This window comes from Podarcis vaucheri (genome assembly GCF_965113315.1).
Source record: "Podarcis vaucheri genome assembly, chromosome: Z".
In the NCBI taxonomy this organism is placed as follows: Eukaryota; Metazoa; Chordata; class Lepidosauria; order Squamata; family Lacertidae; genus Podarcis; species Podarcis vaucheri.
In genome coordinates this window covers 36932646-36952072 of record NC_138758.1, presented here as the reverse complement: position 1 = coordinate 36952072, position 19427 = coordinate 36932646, and the positions used below count along the sequence as shown (strand labels likewise).

Below are 19427 nucleotides of genomic sequence, written 5' to 3'. Positions count from 1 at the left end.
GCAGATTCAGCCTGGCAAGTTTCTGCTAAGCTGAGCAGACTATCAGTAAGGTGTAAATTTGTAAAAAGGAGATTCAGGAACTAAAGTATTTAATATTGCAGTAGTGAGTTCCGCAGGCTTAGGTTGGAAGGTCAAACAAGACTACAGTCAAGAAACTGAAGCAAACCAGTGGCCAGGAGGCCCAATCTTTTTTGTTGCAACAAGACTCCAAACTACAACACAGGAGAAGCAGAGAGAATCAATGGGTTACATCCATATTTCAAAGTTTCCCACAATACATCTCAGGATACATCATCAAGACATCATAGATATGTTACAGTAAAGGTGTGGTCTCAGGTAGAACCTGAGATCCAGGCATGCCCGTCACTCAAATATAGTCTTTCATACTTACTCCATCACAGTACAAAGGAAAGTATTTATAGTTTCCAAGTCCCTGAGTCAAGTCAAATACACCCCTTTCTCTTGACTGGGCTTTGATATAAGAAAAAAAACCTGCTCCTTTTCCATTATGGGGTACCCAAGAGCCCATATAAAGTCCTTTTGTAGGTTCTCTATTGGTAGGATAAAATAACAGAGACCAACCAGAGAATACTGAGAAGCAAAGCAGCTAGTAAGCCTGATCTTTATTAACTGTTGCAACAGGGTGCTCACCCACACGCAGGAGAGAGGAGGATAACCCCAAGCCATGCATGCAAGCCCTTATATAGACATTTTAAGTTGCCTGCCCTGGAGTCCAAGACCACCCCCAGAAACATCATACATACACCACAGAAGGGGTGTATCCCAAGACCACCCCCAAAACATCATACGTACATCAGAGAAGGGGCAGGTGAACTACAGCAGAAATCTGAGTGTGTTGTTTATCACCTGTCTGGCAAGTTACCTAATTGCATTATCTGGATTTTGGCCACTCTTTTGTTATTATAACTACTTAATTCCTGAATCTAGGTCACAAGTCACAGGCTCACACCCTGTTTATATCTTGAATGTGCCCTTAAGATGGGATTGATGAGGACAGGATTTGTGAAGAAAAAGAAAATCGGGAGGTTTCCCACCTTGACCTTGCAGAAAAATATTTGAGGTCAATTTGTTCAGGACCTAATCTGTGGATTTTCAGACATGTGGTTTATATATACAGTCCTGAATATATATATATATATATATATATATATATATATATATATATACCTTAAAATTCTTATAACAGCTTCATGCCACTATGGGGCGGGTAGGCATTGTGATTGAGATGGTTATCTATCTGACACTCTTGGGACAGGATATCACTGTGAATGTGCCCTTAAGATGGGATTGATGAGGACAGGATTTGTGAAGAAAAAGAAAATCGGGAGGTTTCCCACCTTGACCTTGCAGGAAAATATTTGAGGTCAATTTGTTCAGGACCTAATCTGTGGATTTTCAGACATGTGGTATATATATATATATATATATATATATATATATATATATATATGACCTTAAAATTCTTATAACAGCTTCATGCCACTATGGGGCGGGTAGGCATTGTGATTGAGATGGTTATCTATCTGACACTCTTGGGACAGGATATCACTGGCCATGACTCCTTGGGAAGGCCCTGCAGATGTGACTGTACACCTCCGGGATTATGGTGGGCTCACTCACCCCTCCCCTTATACCTCACTTCCCTGGGTCCTAAATACCATTGGAACTGAGAAGATTGATACAATGAGTGATTTATTATGATTTTCTAAAGTTTCCCCATTGAGCCAGCACATAAATACATTTATCAGTGAATCGCTACATTTGGTATTGACACTTTGCCTTGTTTTCCTTTGTTGGAGACCTGGGGCCCAGCGGGGAGTCAGAGACTCCTGAGCTGAGCTTCCCTTGCCAATGCAAAGCCTTTGCAGATATGTTGCTGTTATTTTCTCTTGACACTAGAGGATTTCCTTTGACAGGTGAAAGGCTGGGAAATGTGCGTGAGTGAATAGTTTGGTAATATGTCTGGCAAGTTACCTAATTGCATTATCTGGATTTTGGCCACTCTTTTGTTATTATAACTACTTAATTCCTGAATCTAGGTCACAAGTCACAGGCTCACACCCTGTTTATATCTTGAATGTGCCCTTAAGATGGGATTGATGAGGACAGGATTTGTGAAGAAAAAGAAAATCGGGAGGTTTCCCACCTTGACCTTGCAGAAAAATATTTGAGGTCAATTTGTTCAGGACCTAATCTGTGGATTTTCAGACATGTGGTTTATATATACAGTCCTGAATATATATATATATATATATATATATATATATATATATATATATACCTTAAAATTCTTATAACAGCTTCATGCCACTATGGGGCGGGTAGGCATTGTGATTGAGATGGTTATCTATCTGACACTCTTGGGACAGGATATCACTGTGAATGTGCCCTTAAGATGGGATTGATGAGGACAGGATTTGTGAAGAAAAAGAAAATCGGGAGGTTTCCCACCTTGACCTTGCAGGAAAATATTTGAGGTCAATTTGTTCAGGACCTAATCTGTGGATTTTCAGACATGTGGTATATATATATATATATATATATATATATATATATATATATGCTTTCGTAGATTTTCACGGGTATAGGAATGCAGGTTTTGGTGTCTTCGGGTGTCTTCCCGTGTAAGAGTCGGGGTGTCTGTGCGACGTTTCGACGAGGTCTCACTCGTCATCTTCAGGCTGGTGCTTTCGGCTTCTTGTTACTGGAACAGAGCAGAGTCTGGTGTTTGAGTTCCTATAAATACTGTTGAGGGGTGTGGTGTATAGCCTCCAACGTTCTGGGTAGAGAGGAAGTTCCTAGATTAGTGTGCCTTTTCTTCTTTTGTTCCTTAATTACTTGAGGGATATCTTGGGTGATTTCATGAGTGATATTCTGAATATCACTGGGTGGGTCATTAATTACTTGAGGGATATCTTGGGTGATTTCATGAGTGATATTCTGAATATCACTGGGTGGGTCATTAAGTGTAGATTAGTTGCTAAAGCTCTCGTGTCTTGACCTCTTGAGCTTGTGAAGAGTTTTTCTGAGAAGATGGCTGTGCTACATTTAGTTGTGCTCTGGCTTGGCTTCGTGTATAGGGGCGAGCTATGGTTTTGTGCCTTGTGCCAGCCAGATCTGTGTAGGGATTGCAGGGGGGTGCAGCATCCGGAGGTGCCACTATAGTTTGGTTGCTGGATGGAGTCTGTAATATGTCTGTGGAGAGGGTCTGGGTTTGGGTCTGGTGTGGTTGATTGGTGACGGCGTTCTGTGTGCCTCTGGTTCTGGTGTCGGTTTTTGTGGGGAGGGCTAATTTCCAGATGTCTGGCAGGCGGGACGTGTCGTCACGCTTGTTCATGTTGTGAGGGTGTTTCTCTATCTCGATGGCTTCCATGATTATTCTCTTGTGGTGATGTTCCATGTTAAAGAGCAATTTGGAATCTGCAAAATTAATTTCGTGTCCTGTTTCTTTCATGTGTTGGAAAAGAGAGGAAGTTTTTTCTTCTTTTTTGACGGCATTCTTGTGTTCTGCGATACGTGCATTTATTCGTCTGTTTGTTTGTCCAATGTACGTGGCTGGGCAGACTTTGCAGGGTATTTCATAGACCCCTTGGTTTTCCAGCTGGATTTTGTCTTTTGGGTTTCTGAGGATATTGGCTATTTTTTGGTTGGTGCAGAAGGCTGTTTTGATATTGTGTTTATGGAGGATTTTGCTGATTTTGTCTGTAGTGCCCTTGATATAAGGAAGGAGGGCCATGCCATTGTTTTCTTCTGTGTCTTGGTTTTTGGGGGGTGTTTCTTTTTGGATTAGCTTCGTAACCCTGTTTTTCTGGTATCCATTGGCGATTAACACATTTGAGAGATTCTGTAACTCAGTTGTCAAGTGGTCTTTGTCAGCCAGGCGTTTGGTTCTGGAGATGAGAGTCTTGGCTCTCAAGAAGAAAAGGCACACTAATCTAGGAACTTCCTCTCTACCCAGAACGTTGGAGGCTATACACCACACCCCTCAACAGTATTTATAGGAACTCAAACACCAGACTCTGCTCTGTTCCAGTAACAAGAAGCCGAAAGCACCAGCCTGAAGATGACGAGTGAGACCTCGTCGAAACGTCGCACAGACACCCCGACTCTTACACGGGAAGACACCCGAAGACACCAAAACCTGCATATATATATATATATATATATATATATATATATATATGACCTTAAAATTCTTATAACAGCTTCATGCCACTATGGGGCGGGTAGGCATTGTGATTGAGATGGTTATCTATCTGACACTCTTGGGACAGGATATCACTGGCCATGACTCCTTGGGAAGGCCCTGCAGATGTGACTGTACACCTCCGGGATTATGGTGGGCTCACTCACCCCTCCCCTTATACCTCACTTCCCTGGGTCCTAAATACCATTGGAACTGAGAAGATTGATACAATGAGTGATTTATTATGATTTTCTAAAGTTTCCCCATTGAGCCAGCACATAAATACATTTATCAGTGAATCGCTACATTTGGTATTGACACTTTGCCTTGTTTTCCTTTGTTGGAGACCTGGGGCCCAGCGGGGAGTCAGAGACTCCTGAGCTGAGCTTCCCTTGCCAATGCAAAGCCTTTGCAGATATGTTGCTGTTATTTTCTCTTGACACTAGAGGATTTCCTTTGACAGGTGAAAGGCTGGGAAATGTGCGTGAGTGAATAGTTTGGTAATATGCAGCGGAGGCTCTTCTCATGGTGTGCGTGGGGGGGGGGCGTCTTTCAGCCCCCTTCCAATTTCCTGGTAACGCCATCTCAAAGGAATGGCCAGGCTATCCAAAAAATGCAATCAGTAAGGCATTATCAGGTATCTTGGCAGACAGGAGAGAAGCAACTCTCAAATTTCTGTGGAAGACTGCCTCCTGTGATGTATGTATGATGCTTTTTGGGGTGGTTGTTGACTACAGGGTGGGCAAGTTTCAAAGTCTTTATAGGGGTTTGCACACCTTTGTTGTAGGTCTCTCTTGCCTCCTTGCAAGGAGAGGGAACTCTGCTGCAACAGATAAATAAGGATCTGCCTTGCTTTCAGTGAGTCCTGCCTCCATCCACTCATCTCTGACCAATCATGGGCCTTGGGGAGTTGGGCAGCAAAAGCCAACCCACCTATTTTCTATAACAACAGAAACAGCTCTTACTGTCTGTTTTCTTGATAAAAAAGAAAAAGTGACCAATTAATAAATAAAGCAAATGAATTCCGAAGTAGACCCCGTCCGAGTTTGGTGGTAAATATATTGCAGGAGAGGGACGTGGGTGGTGCTGTGGGTTAAACCACAGAGCCTAGAACTTGCCGATCAGAAGGTCGGCAGTTCGAATCCCTGTGACGGGGTGAGCTCCCATTGCTCGGTCCCTGCTCCTGCAGGGGCGCCGACTTATAAAAAATATTGGGGGAGCCCGCGAAAGCTCATGAATAATAAATAAGCTCATGAATATGCAGATAAAGTGGCGCTGCCTCCTCGTGAGCGAATAGGGGAGAGCGTGCTGCGCCTATTAATCAGCTCCGAAGGAAATTGGGTGGAGCTTTTGCTCGGGAGGGAGGGCAGGAGGCATGCAGCCCGACCCTGTGCATTTTAGGCTGGGGGAGGGGCGGCGGCGGCGCTCTGCTGGAGGGGCGACTGAGATTATTGGGGGGCAGAGCCCCCCCAAACGGATTTTTGAGGGGGCTCGGGCCCCCTCAGGCCCCATGGAGTCGGCGCCTATGTGCTCCTGCCAACCTAGCAGTTCGAAAGCACGTCAAAGTGCAAGTAGATAAATAGGTACCGCTCCAGCGGGAAGGTAAACGGCATTTCCGTGCACGGCTCTGGTTCGCCAGAAGCGGCTTAGTCATACTGGCCACATGACCCGGAAGCTGTACACCGGCTCTCTCGGCCAATAAAGTGAGATGAGCGGCGCAACCCCAGAGTCGGCCACGACTGGATCTAATACCTATATTGCAGGAGGCGTGGGGACCCTTTGGTCCACCACATGCTGATGGACTACAACTCCCATGATCACCTGGCCCTGCTTGCTGGGCGCTGTAGTCCAATCAGCTGCCAGAAGGCTGAAGGTTCCCCCGTCCCTTCCTCGATTACAGCCTCTGTTTACCGTTACCCGAGCATCCCGCATTAACATCCCGCCACACCCGCTCAGCAACCCCTGTTATTCCACGCCGCTCCCACTAGAGGGTGCTGTCCCGCATCCCTTCCTTTCTGTTCCGTCCCTTTCCGCAGGAACCAGCTCGACAAAGCTTGCGTTTCCCACCGGCGCTTTCCTGGGAGCGGATCCACTTCCGGTTGCCGTCAGGCTTGGGAGCTCGTTGATTCTTCGGCAGGAGGCGTGTTGCAGGAGCCGGAGCGCGTCGTTGCCACGTGCTGAGACCCGCGAGCCTCAAAGCCGGAGCCCGAGCGCTGGGTAAGTGGCGGGTCGAAGCACCTTGAGTTAAGTGATCTTTGTGCACGCTGCCTTACCTGAAAGATCATCATTATCATTATTATGCGTCATCTGGGAGAACTGAAGTTGTAAGAGGCAGGACGATTTGGGCAGGGAGGGGCTATTCCTTTAAAAACAAGAAAGTACTATATATACGTACTAGTGTGTATATATATATATATATATAGGACGCCCCCTAAGTGATGCTGCTTGCCTCCCAATATCCTAAATGCTCTGGTCTTCAGCTGTTGGGTCGGGACCCACTAGGTGGCTTTCAACCTGATCCAAGGTGGGATACCTCTTCTAATGCATGCATTTCATGTGCAAAAGCAGCTCCCATGTGCAATCTTTTCAGTGCTTTGCCACAGAATCTATTATTAATAGAATTTGTTAGTCACTTTATTTGGGACAGGGTGAGCTCCTGTTGCTCGGTCCCTGCTGCTGCCCACCTAGCAGTTTGAAAGCCCGTCAAAGTGCAAGTAGATAGATAGGTACCGCTCCAGCGAGAAGGTAAATGGTGTTTCCGTGCGCTGCTCTGGTTCGCCAGAGGTGGCTTAGTCCTGCTGGCCACATGACCCGGAAGCTGTACGCCGGCTCCCTTGGCCAATAAAGCTAGATGAGCGCCGCAACCCCAGAGTCGTCCGTGACTGGACCTAATGGTCAGGGGTCCGACCTTTACCTTTACCTTTATCTGGCCTGTGGCAGCCAAAAGAAACTTACAACCAACCAGGATCTAGCAGAGCTATTGAGAAATGCTCTCTTCCCCCCACCCCCACCGCCAAGTGAACTAGGTGCACAGTTTTGCAGATTACAGGGAGTACAGCTTGGAGGCAGTAATGCTTCTAAATAGCAATTGCTTGAACTGCAGGAGGAGAGGGTGCTCCTGCCTGTGGGCTTTCCATTATGTATGTATGGTTGGTCACTGTGAGACTAGATCCCCTCCCCTATGTTTTTAGTGGTTCATGTTTTTATCTGTAAGCCACCTTGAGTCCCATCGGAGAAAAGGACAGGGTATAAATAAATAAATAATATGGGTGGGCATTCGGCTTGATCTAGCAGGACTCTTATGTTCATATTCCAGATGCCAAGTTTCATATACAGTGGAACATTGGTTCCCAAACGCCTCCACTGTTCTCAAATGCCAAAAACCTGGAAGTAAATGCTGCTGTTTTCGAATGTTTTTCAGAACCCAAATGTGCGATGTGGTGTATGAGCATATCATTTGACATTCATAGAGGGTTGGGTCTGCTTTGTCTCCTTTTGCTTCCAAAAATTGGTTTGAGGGGATCCAAGCAGGACTGTTAGGGTTATGGCCTTAGAATACTGGAATTTGTAGCCTATGAGGACAAATCTTAGCCTTTCCCCCCAGGCTTTTCAGAGAAAAATGTAAGTTAAAGATCCTTTTAAAAATCCTTAGGCTTCTTAGGTACGTATAGCCTAAGAAACATTTTAGCAATGTTTCACTCCCAATTGACATACAGTGGTAACTCGGGTTATGGAAGTAATCCATTTTGGGGGTCCATTCTCAACCCAAAATTTATGCAACTAGAGGCGTGCGTGGCGGTAGACTGCTTCTGTGCGTGCGGCTGAGACGTTCTGGTACTTCCAGGTTTGCCACGGCTGTAAACTGGAGATTCCGTAACCTGGAGGTTACGCAACATGAGGTACCACTGTACATCATTTTCTTATCGCTCTGGCAGTCTTTTTAAAAGACAGATCTTAGGTTGCTTTGAAATGTGTAATTGATGAGCAAAGGGTATCAGGTTTTTTGTTTTTTTAGTGATTATATGACCACGTAGACTGCCTTTTGGACCATGGGGGGAAATGAAATAACTAAATACATAAGATTATGTTGTTATTATTGTGGAGTGCCTAAATTTGTACTACATGGGTTATAAAGTTTGACTTTTTATTTCAGAAATGGTTGTGGTGAGAGGTCAGTGACTGTTATGTCAGGATGGCAAAAATTAGAACCAAAGAATCAAAAGCCCCAGCAGGCAACTCCACAAGTATATCAGAAAATTTAAAAAAACAACACAGGAAGGAGAAGAAGAAAACATTGTTTTGGAAAAAGAAAATCAAAGGGGCAAGGAAGAAAGCACAAAAGGATTCCAAAGCCATGGCAGATATGCCTCCGAAAAATCCTCAGGAAGTTTCGTGCAACTGGAAGGCCTTGCAGGAGGTATGACTGGACAATGGTTCTCTGTTTTCTATCTGTGAGCCTTTATCTTCTAGAGCAGGATGGTCCAACATGCAGCCACATGCGGCCCCAGAGGCTGTTTTTGGTGGTCTTTCAGCTCCCCATCCTCTACCTCAGCTGGAGCAGCGCAGACATGGTGGCGAATATGTGTGCTGTTTCTCCTCCTCTTCTTGCCGCTGCTGCAGGTGCTCTGTGTGGTGAACACAGACCATCACTTGGACCTGCTTGGAGCATGGCTGCGTCCCCAGAGAAGTGGGGGGTGTCTTTGTGTATCTTGTCTCTGTGTGTGTGGAATACTGTGTTTCAGTATGGAATACTTTGCTTTCTTTTTTTGCAATACAGAGAAGATTGAGCTTTTGGATGCACCAGTTGGTGGGGGAAGGAAAGGAATTTTGATGCAGAGAAGTGTGGGGTGTGTGTGTGTCTGTGAACAAGCATTTTCGGACATGAAGGTCATAAAGTCCAAAACTTGAAACAACTTAGCAGAGTTGCCTGCGGATGCCAACAACCAACCTCATCCAAATTGTGATGAATTCTATACCCCAGACATCCATTTGATGTCTGCGTTGTTAACGAACGTGCATACATATGTTTGTGCATTAGGTAAAGGTACCCCTGACCGTTAGGTCCAGTCGTGGATGGTTCAGGGGTTGCGCGCTCATCTCGCTCTATTGTCCAAGGGAGCCAGTGTACAGCTTCCAAGTCATGTGGCCAGCATGACTAAGCCGCTTCTGGCGAACCAGAGCAGCGCATGGAAATGCTGTTTACCTTCCCGCCGGAGCGGTACCTATTTATCTACTTGCACGTTGATGTGCTTTCGAACTGCTAGGTTGGCAGGAGCAGGGACTGAGCAACGGGAGCTCACCCCGTTGCAGGGATTTGAACTGCCGACCTTCCAGTCGGCAAGCCCTAGGCTCTGTGGTTTAGACCACAGCGCCATCCGCGTCCCCCTTGTGCATTAGATTTGTTTAATAAATAAATATGTTAAATCTGCTAATTGCCTATTTAATTAAATATATTAAATAATATTGACTATATTGCACATTAATTTACATTATGGAAATTTAATTCATTGTGCAGGCCCCAGATTCTGTGTTGAAGTATGCTTGCGGCCCATTTGGTCTGAGACATTACACCGACCTGTTCCAGAGGATATGACAATAGCTGCGTGTCTTGGTTGTGAAAGTCCTATGTTAAACCCTCACTTGGTCTTCTGTAGTTATTGTTAGCCTTCCTGGTGGAGATTACAATGTGGTTGTTGAGGAGTGAGAGTGTTATGGGGACCAGATAGGAATCTGCTTGGGCTGGAGTCTCTGTTTGCCGACACCAAATTGGAATTGCACTGATTTGCGTTTCTTGGTTTGTTTTTCAGCTTCTGAAACCAAAGGCTGCCATTCTGGATTCCACTCTTACTGCCCCCAGCACACATTCCAAGGGCAAAAACAAATCCATAGAGGGAGGAGCTACCCTCAAAATGCCAAAGGTAAACGGAAGTGAGAGGATGCTGGCATCCAAGCCTCCAGAAAAGGCGAAGAAGAATCAGGCTGAACATTTTGCTCATCCAGTTTCTGCAAGCTCTGAAAAGCCTGTACATGGAAAGAACTCGCACCAGGCCCAGGAGGATGGAAAAGGGCCCAAGAGAGGCCATAGAAGGAGCAATGTTGAGAGGAACTATGGGGACATTAAAGAGAAAAGAAGGAAAGCAGAAGAAGAAGTGGAACCAAAGCCAGCAGAGTAAGTCTTTTTCAGCCTTGTGCTTAATGATTTTTAGGCAGAGCTGGCAAAAGAGCTCAGGTTTCTCAGCACCAGCTGCAGATGTATAGGCCCCTAGTTCCTTCATGCAGCACACAGTTAAACTGTGGAACTCCCTTCCACAGGAGGCAGTGATGGCCACCAACTTAATGACATTAAGAGAGGATTAGCCTTCTCCATCTCCATGAATTTGTCTATCAATGGCTGCTAGTCAGGATGGCCATGCTCTTGTCTCCACATTTGGAGGCAGTAATGCTTCCAAATACAAGTTGCTGGAAATCACTCAAGGGGAGAGATGCCCTTGTGCTCAGTTCCTGTTTGCAGGAGTCCCATAGGCTTCTGGTTAGCCACTGTGGGAACAGGATCCTGAGCTAGATGAGCCATTGGTCTTCTTATCTTCCTGTGTAGGAGCTTAGCAACAGGCAGAACCAAAATAATTTCACTTGTAGCCACTTGTGAAACTACCTGCTGCATATTTCAGGTGGAGGTTGGGTGTGTGTTTAAATTTGCAGATCAGTTGGGTAACAACTCTTTAAAACAGAGCAGTCCAACTGAGGTCAACATCTGATTTGCAGCATTGAAAATTTTATGGGCATGTTCATCAAACATGTTTACATAGAATCTGTGCTGCATGGACCGATTCTATTACCAGCCACACTTTTTACAGACACTATGGACACCCCATTCAGATATGATCCATTCCCTGCCCTCGTTTTCCATACCACAAATAATTTTATACACTTCTATCATGTTGCTTCTTACTTGCCTCATCTCTAAACTTAAAAAGCCCCAAATGTTGTAACCTATACCTATAAGGAAGTTGCCTTATTAAATCTGAGTTACTTGAAGAAGATGCATCACGTTTATAGCTTACACTTAGGGAGGTATACAAAGGATTATGCCATTCTTATTCTCACAACAACCTTATAAGGTGGGCAAGGCTAAGTGATAAAGAGTGGCCCAAATGAGCTCCTTGGCTACATGGAGACATGAAATCACCCATCTTCATTGCAGCTGTTTGACTCTTCTGCCTGGTTCATACTTTGTGCATTTTTTGGTCACCTGTCTTTTGCTTTCACTTCTAGTATCTGGTTTGATGATGTTGATCCTGATGATATCGAGGCAGCCATGGGTCCAGAAGCAGCAAAAATTGCCCGGAGAAATCTGGGCATCCCAGAAGTCAGACCCCAGCAGTTAGCAGAAGAAACGCTGGTTAAAGAAAAGGCTTTTGAAGGGTAAATGTCTCTCAGTAAAGCTAATACTTAATAGCACATGGCTTTGAACTGTTGCAGCAATATTAATTGAACATTAAACTGCCTTTAAATAGATTCATTAACTACATCTTCATTTTCTTAAAAGAAAATTCAACAGAGGAGCAGTATGAGACATTAAGAGCTTACAGTTTAATGGGGGAAATTCTGATTCTCACTGTTAAAAGAAAAAAACCAACATCTTCAATATTTTCTGTTTTGTGCCTGTTAACAGTTAATATGCTGGAACTAAAATAGCCTGGGAGTGAAAATGCATGCGCACAGAAACACCAGCATGCTCTTAACACACAGCACCACCATTTGAAAATTTGTCCTTGTCAATTTGTTGAAGAAGCACCTTACAAATTATTTCAGAATCCCATTATTACAAGCCTGGCCACTAGTAAAAGAGGATTTATTAAGAGGTTTAACTTTAAGTTAGTATTGATTCCCATGAAAAGATTGGCAAAGCAAATATGGCAAAAAACACATGGGAAAATTGACTAACAAAATAAGATTTCCACAATGTTTGAAGCATAAAGACTCTTGCAACTCTCTCTTCAGCTTTATCATGCATACGACTTAAAATGAAAACAGAGGGAACACCCACCCCTATAAAACATTTTGGTAAAACATAAACTGTGTATTGCCTTCTATACAAATGGTTGTCTGGTACAGGAATTTACTACATTATTTGGATATTATTTTAGATGTAATTTTAGATGTGGGCTATTTTATGTGTGTACAATGTTGTTATATGTTATAACCTAATTTTTTGAAAATGCACCCACTAAATTAATTGGCTCCCCCCAATTAAAGCTTTCGTTAATCAATTTTCCAGTCAGTCCGATTTAACACTGCAGCTGCTTAACTGTGCAGCCTGTTTTATGTTGGAAATAAGCTCTCTCCAATTAGGGCCAAGTTCTGGGCAAAGAGCTCTTTAAATCCTTTCCCCAGAAACGTTGATGTCCTGTGGAGGCAGCTGGTGAGCAGCTGGTTAATATAATAATAAGGCTTTCTCCTTTTCGGCAGCCTAACCAAAGCTGTGGCCATGGACTGTGAAATGGTGGGCGTGGGACCCACAGGCAAAGACAGCATTGTGGCCCGTGTGTCCATTGTGAACCTCTTTGGCAAGTGCGTTTACGACAAGTATGTCAAGGCAATGGAAAAAGTGACAGACTACAGGACGGCCGTCAGTGGGATTCGGCCTGAAAACCTAAAGACAGGTTGGTGCTCTGTGGGTGTACTGATTTCATATTACAGTGGTACCTCGGGTTAAGTACTTAATTCGTTCCGGAGGTCCGTTCTTAACCTGAAGCACCACTTTAGCTAATGGGGCTTCTGCTGCTGCTGCGCCGCCAGAGCACAATTTCTGTTCACATCCTGAAGCAAAGTTCTTAACCTGAGGTAATATTTCTGGGTTAGCGGAGTCTGTAACCTGAAGCATATGTAACTCGAGGTACCACTGTATGACTGTAAGGAGCTGTATTTTGTTGAGTCAGGCCATAACTGTACTATACACTTAAAGCACCATTCTATGACTTTGAACAGTCATGGCTCCCCCCAAAAAATCTTGGGAAGTGCAGTTTGTGCAAGCCACTGACAATTGTTAGGAGAGTCCCTGTTCCCCTCCCAGAACTGCAATTCCCAGAGTTCCCTGGGAAGAGGGATTGTTAACCACTTTGGGAATTGTAGTTCTCTGAGGGAATCAGAATAAGAAAATTGTAGAGTTGGAAGGAACCATGAAATGCCTGTTATTTTCAAAAAGGCCCAGATTGTCCCCCTCGCTAGCAATTGTTGTTGCTGTCGATGATGGGTTCTGATCAGATTTCATTCTGGTGTAAACTCTGACCCATTGCTCCATATTTATTAACATTGAAGAAGATGATGATGTAAACCAGGGGTCAGCAAACATTTTAGCAGGGGGCCGGTCCACTGTCCCTCAGACCTTGTGGGGGGGTTGGACTATATTTTGGAGGAAAAAATGAATGAATTCCTATGCCCCTCAAATAACCCAGAGATGCATTTTAAGTAAAAGGACACATCCTCATGTAAAAACACACTGACCATCCACGGGCCAGATTTAGAAGGCGATTGGGCCGGATCCGGCCCCTGGGCCTTAGTTTGCCTACCCATGATGTAAACAATCTTTATACTTCACTCAGTCACAAATATGGTTAGTTATGGGTTTTTCTTCTGATTGATTTGTACATCATGCTGACTTTACAGCTATGGTCTCAAAAATCAATACACATATATTAAAAGAAAGAAAGACCCTTGTGTGGTATTTTTCTGTGGACTCCTGTTGTGCTTTTGCTGAGAACATTTTTCTCTGTGTTTCTTTGGTTGTTCAGGTGAGGATTTTAAAATCGTTCAGGAGGAAGTGGCCAGCATCCTGCAAGGAAGGATCCTTGTTGGTCATGCTCTTCACAATGACTTAAAGGTACAGAGCCCTTAACTTTATTATTATTTTGTATTGATTTTTTTTAATATATCTGTTTCTATGCTGCCCTTCATCAGGTGGTCACAGGGCAGTTTACAATAAAACTTTTTTACAAAAAATATGTAGCATAGTAAAAAACAAAAATAAAATAATAATCCCTCCTCCAGAATATTTTATATCCCACCTTTTTCTCCAAAAAGCTCGAGGTGGTGTACGTAGTTTTCCTCATTTAATCCCTACAACAATTCTGTGAAGTATGGTTAGGCTGAGAGAGGCAGCAGCTAGCCCAATATCACAGTCATAAGCTTCATAGCTGACTGGGGATTTGAACCCTGGTATCCCAGGTCATAGTCTGACATACTATCACTGCACAACACCGGCTCATTGTCTTTCAACCCTTGCCTTTCATTGTTGGTATTCAGAGACTTGCAACCAGTCTAGTTTTTCATCTGCTTCTCCCACCCCAAACTCAACCAGAGAGGCCACGCTTCCTCTCCTCTTGAGGACTCCCACTCTGAGATGTCCTATGCTGGGCTGTGATTGTTCTCTTGTCAGCTGAAGTTTGAATTGCAATTTGCAAGCCCAGTTGCTTCTCACTCAGGTTACCTGTTCACGTTTCAACTGTGCGTGCTACTCCGATGTCTCGATTACACCGTGAGCAATGTTCACAGTGGAAACCTTTTGACTGTTTTCAGATCTTGTTCCTTGACCACCCCAAGAAGAGAATCCGGGATACACAAAGATACAAGCCTTTCAAACAAGAGGTCCAGGTAGGAACTGAGAGACACCCCCCTCTCCCATCTCAAATCAACAGACTCTACATTGGGGTTGGGAACCTCCGCCCTATGGGCTGGTCTTGGCCCAATAGGGGGTTTCACCTGTAAATCCTGAAGAAGAAGAAGAAGAAGAAGAAGAAGAGTTTGGATTTGATATCCCGCCTTTCACTCCCCTTCAGGAGTCTCAAAGCGGCTAACATTCTCCTTTCCCTTCCTCCCCCACAACAAACACTCTGTGAGGTGAGTGGGGCTGAGAGACTTCAAAGAAGTGTGACTGGCCCGAGGTCACCCAGCAGCTGCATGTGGAGGAGCGGAGACTCGAACCCGGTTCCCCAGATTGCAAGACTACCGCTCTTAACCACTACACCACAATGGCCCACACTGAGTGGGGGAGGAGGGAGGGCTCAATCTTGCTGAGTGTTGCTTCCTGTGTGCATTCCCTGCAAACATTGCGCTGGTGAAGCAGACTCCTCTCACTACCGTGGGCCAACTTTGACAGCTGATCATGATTGCCCACCTATTACTCACCTGACAGCACGTTTGACAGTGCACGCCCCCCCCTGTCAAAAGCAGGCTTTCAGTGTGGGGGGTGAGATAAAGATCTGGCCCACTGGGCCAAAAAAGGTTCCCCTCTCCTTTAAATTGAAAAGTATGGAGGCTACTAGAACTTGGGGCCGTTGATCATTCCACTGCCATTTTCCTTCTGGACAAGTTTTATTGGTCTGGCAGCTCTACTTAGGCAAATCTTCTGGTCCAAGTGTTGGCCGTTACGTCACTTTTATATTGGAATATATAATTGGTGGTATTATTATTATTGCAATTTTGAATGATTTGATTGGATTTGTCATTAATTGGAGGATTCTGTTGAAAATGAATAAAAATTATTTACAAGAGAGAGAGAGAGAGAGAGAATCAGGACTTGGAAGATAAACCACTAATTGGATTTTTCTTAGGAGCAGCATGTGGTTATAGCCACATTCAGGAAGGACTTGAAAGGTGCAAATTAGAATGCTTGGTACAAAAGATTATAGCATATTGGACTTGGGAAAAATTGACTTATTACCGTACCTTTCCGTCTATAAGATGCCCCCATAGATTAGACGCCCCCTATTTTAGGGGACTCAAATTTCAGAAAAAGGGGGAAAGATGGCTCCGCTTTTTGCGGAGGATTGCCCAAGGTTTTACAGCTGGGGGGAGGGATTGCCAAAAATCGCTGACCATTGCCGGCAGCTGCCAATCGCCCACTTGCCACAGCGACAGCCAATCGCAAACAGACCCTTCCTCAGCAAAAAATCTCTTACCCGATTGAGAAAAGCTGTCCACTGGCAATTGCACGTGTCCCAGAACAGCAGCCGCCAATCGCGGCAGCAACTGCCAGTCCACAGCAGTGTTTGCTGCAGAAACCAATCACCAACCCAATTAGAGAAGCAGCAGCCAATCCAAAGCAGCCCTTCTAGCAGCCAACAATTGTCGCTGACAAGCTCCTGCTCACAGCTGCAGCCAATCACCCATCCACCCCATTCACTATCCATGTATAAGACGAGGCACGTTTTTAAACAAAATTTAGAGTAAAAAAACCTTGTCTTATACATGGAAAAGTATGGTAATTGACAAATGGACAGAATTAAAGATAGGCAAGAGGAAAAAAGCACAAATATACTTTGTGGGAGAAGGGTGGAGCTTTGTTTCATTTACAAATACCAGAAGTGGATTCCTGCATTTCAGGGTAGCAAGTAAAAAGGCATTGTCCAGCTGTGTGCTTTTTAGGTTTTATTTAACAGACATAAGGGAGATTTGTGCATCATCCATTAATGCAAATGGTCAAGACCAAAGCAGATTGACTTTTGTGGTAATCTTGGATCTCTTGAGCTTTCTCAACAATTAAACCTGTCAGGATTTGTTAGTGTAGGCCAAATTGTTGGTGGCCTCACAGCAACACAAAGAAATCAAGCACAGTACCTCCTCTTCAAACCATGATTTCTCCTTTCATATAGAGTGGGAGGCCATCTTTGAAGCTGCTCTGTGAGAAACTGCTGAATGTGAAGGTGCAAGCTTTGGAACACAGTTCAGTAGGTATTCTTTCATTAGGTTCTGGTTGCAAGTGACATATTATTCCGGGCTCAGAAAGGAAATAATAGAGAAATGTATTCTATTTTACTGGGGAGCTGGCTCTTGTTTAACCCTGGGCTATCTCCTAATTGGTTATATGTCCTTTTCTAAGAAATTACAACTTTTAATAAATTCTTACTGGTACACTGGCCATCACTTCTTAACACTACTAACTCCCCCCGCCCTATATCTAACCCACTTTACTTAAGCTTTACCGAAATGGAACACCTTATGTTTCTAGCTTATTTTTTTGCTAAAATGCGAAAACTGATCATGTTACTTTTTTTCTTCCTTAATGCAAGCCTTATGAAATGCTTTTTGTCCTCCTCATGTGATGTGGCTGTTTGCTGGTAGAATGTGCAATGTACCAGCCTTCCAAATCAGGGGAAGGGTTATAATTTTGTCATTTAAGCTGCCCATTGTTGTTTGTAGAAATGTGAGAGTAATTGGGGAACAACCAGGAGTTATATCATTCCTGCAGTCAGGTCACTTGGCAAGATTTCATCCTGTTGATTCCATCACTTGACACAAAGTCAACTAATTCATTGTATCCTAAACTTGTTGCTCATTTCTCTCTCTCTCTCTCTCTCAGATTCAGGATGCCCAAGCAGCCATGAGGCTGTACATGATGGTGAGGAAGCAGTGGGAAGCCTCGCTCAAAGAAAAATCAAAGACCAAGAAATAATAAATCTGAGTATCTCTGGATATGTCCTGCTTGCTGTACTGCCCAGCACTGACTGAGTAAAAATATCAGTTGTCCTACTGGCCTTTCCCCTTGGACCCTTTTGTTTGCTCTTGGTCAGCTACCATACAAAAATTACTCCCAAGTTATTCAGTTATGAAACCATTCTATTTGCTTCTGCAACTGACAGCTTCCTGGAGCCTCTCTCTCATAAGCTTGGGACACAGTGAAACACAATTATTTCCTTAACTGTAGAAGAAGAAGAAGAAGAAGAGTTTGGACTTGATATCCCGCCTTTCACTCCCTTTAAGGAGTCTCAAAGCGGCTAACAATATCCTTTCCCTTCTTCCCCCACAACAAACACTCTGTGAGGTGAGTGGGGCTGAGAGACATCAGGGAAGTGTGACTAGCCCAAGGTGACCCACCAGCTGCATGTGGAGGAGCGGGGAATTGAACCCGGTTCGCCAGATGACAAGTCCACCACTCTTAACCATTACACCACACTGGCTCTGGTTGCCTTCAGATTTGCTATTTGATATACCATTCAAAGATAGCACAAGCCCAATAACCAAACTAGTGCGTCACCTGCCACTCCGAGGAAGTCTATGATTTCTCTTCATAAATGCTCTGAAGAGAAACAGCTACCTCTACCCATAACCCCACTTTTGAAGATCGTGTGTTTGTTTGCACATAGAGCTGACTGTACTATCATATTGAAAATATATGAACATTTTGCCAACTCTACATACCATTGAGCTCCTGTTGAGATAAATCAGGTTCCTGCTTTCAAACAGGCTGTTGAAATTAGACAACTTGTTCCCCCCTAAAGTGAAACATGAGCCAGCCAAAATGTTGACATGGCTTATGTACCAGCAGATGGGAACCAGCAAGGCCCAGGGCATTGTTGCTGGACAATGAATGAATCGTTTGAAAGGTGAACAGCTGTAGCAAGTACACCTCTGGCATCAGTTTGGTGAACATACAAAGCTGTCAGAAGTTAAGAGAGGAGCTCGGAGCCATTGGCCTGAGTGCCAGAGGAAATCCATATAAACTTCAAAATCTATGCAAACTTGTATATTTGTAAGCTGGAAGCATAATAAGCCATGAAAAGAGAGGCACTTCATGATTCTGGTGACAACTGCTTGTAAACACTGATAATCAGTTGGCTTACAATTCCTTTCAGGTCGCCAGCTGCTTTCTCTCACTAGCATCCAGAGAACTAGTTCTGCAGGCAGAAAGGGAAGCTTTAGGCATGATTTCTTGCTCTTAAAATAGCAGTGTTCTCCACTGTGTATGGCAAGCTGCTTTTGAAAGGGGTGAGTTTCAAGAGCAAGTAAAAATAAAATATATGGATCAGCAAAAATCCCCAAAATTCATTGGATTAGTTAAATATCTACATCTGAAGCTGAATACCTCTGCAACACCACAGACAAGGGACAAAGTAGATGATGCCTTGATTGGATTTCCTAATTTTTAAAATAGCATTGACTACCAAACTGAAGAACCACATATTCTCATCTGGTATTCATATTTATTGACTGTTTTGTAAAACAAAAGTGTATAGAAGGTTTAAGATTTCCCTGAAATATGGCAGGTTCCTTGAATGCTGTTGCTGACTTACAAATAGTGCAAAGAAGCAATCTTCTAGAGTGAGACTTGTCTCATTTCAGGCAAGGAGCCCTGCAGGTAGGGGTAAAAGATACATGCTTTAAAGAATACTTCTGAAGATTCAGAGCTTTCAAAATAAAGAGCTGATGTTTGTGTTTTGATATC

General features: G+C 44.0%; 2 protein-coding genes across 7 annotated transcripts in view; one reads left to right on the top strand and one right to left on the bottom strand.

Annotated features, from left to right (window-relative positions):
- The first annotated feature begins 6275 nt into the window (after window positions 1-6275).
- Window positions 6276-19423, top strand: REXO4 (REX4 homolog, 3'-5' exonuclease). The gene is made up of 9 exons (XM_082207854.1): window positions 6276-6424; window positions 8361-8624; window positions 10015-10376; window positions 11480-11629; window positions 12677-12870; window positions 13999-14087; window positions 14783-14857; window positions 16858-16932; window positions 17565-19423. Exons 2-9 carry the CDS (start codon window positions 8400-8402, stop codon window positions 17655-17657), a joined length of 1263 nt encoding a protein of 420 aa, XP_082063980.1. The 5' UTR covers window positions 6276-6424; window positions 8361-8399; the 3' UTR covers window positions 17658-19423.
- Window positions 19166-19427, bottom strand: part of STKLD1 (serine/threonine kinase like domain containing 1) — a 34871-nt gene continuing 34609 nt past the window's right edge. For all 6 annotated transcript variants that reach the window (XM_082207825.1, XM_082207826.1, XM_082207823.1 and 3 more), the window contains one exon: window positions 19166-19334. In XM_082207825.1, the coding sequence (XP_082063951.1) occupies window positions 19321-19334 (14 nt within the window). In that variant the 3' untranslated portion in view covers window positions 19166-19320. The remainder of the gene's footprint in view (window positions 19335-19427) is intronic.

Bases quoted from the DNA above. Each gene is read 5' to 3' on its own strand.
- REXO4 (XM_082207854.1), top strand. From the start codon at position 8,400: ATGGCAAAAATTAGAACCAAAGAATCAAAAGCCCCAGCAGGCAACTCC. The intron at 10,377-11,479 runs GTAAGTCTTTTT...TTTCACTTCTAG, and splicing joins GTGGAACCAAAGCCAGCAGA to TATCTGGTTTGATGATGTTG. The intron at 14,858-16,857 runs GTAGGAACTGAG...CCTTTCATATAG, and splicing joins CTTTCAAACAAGAGGTCCAG to AGTGGGAGGCCATCTTTGAA.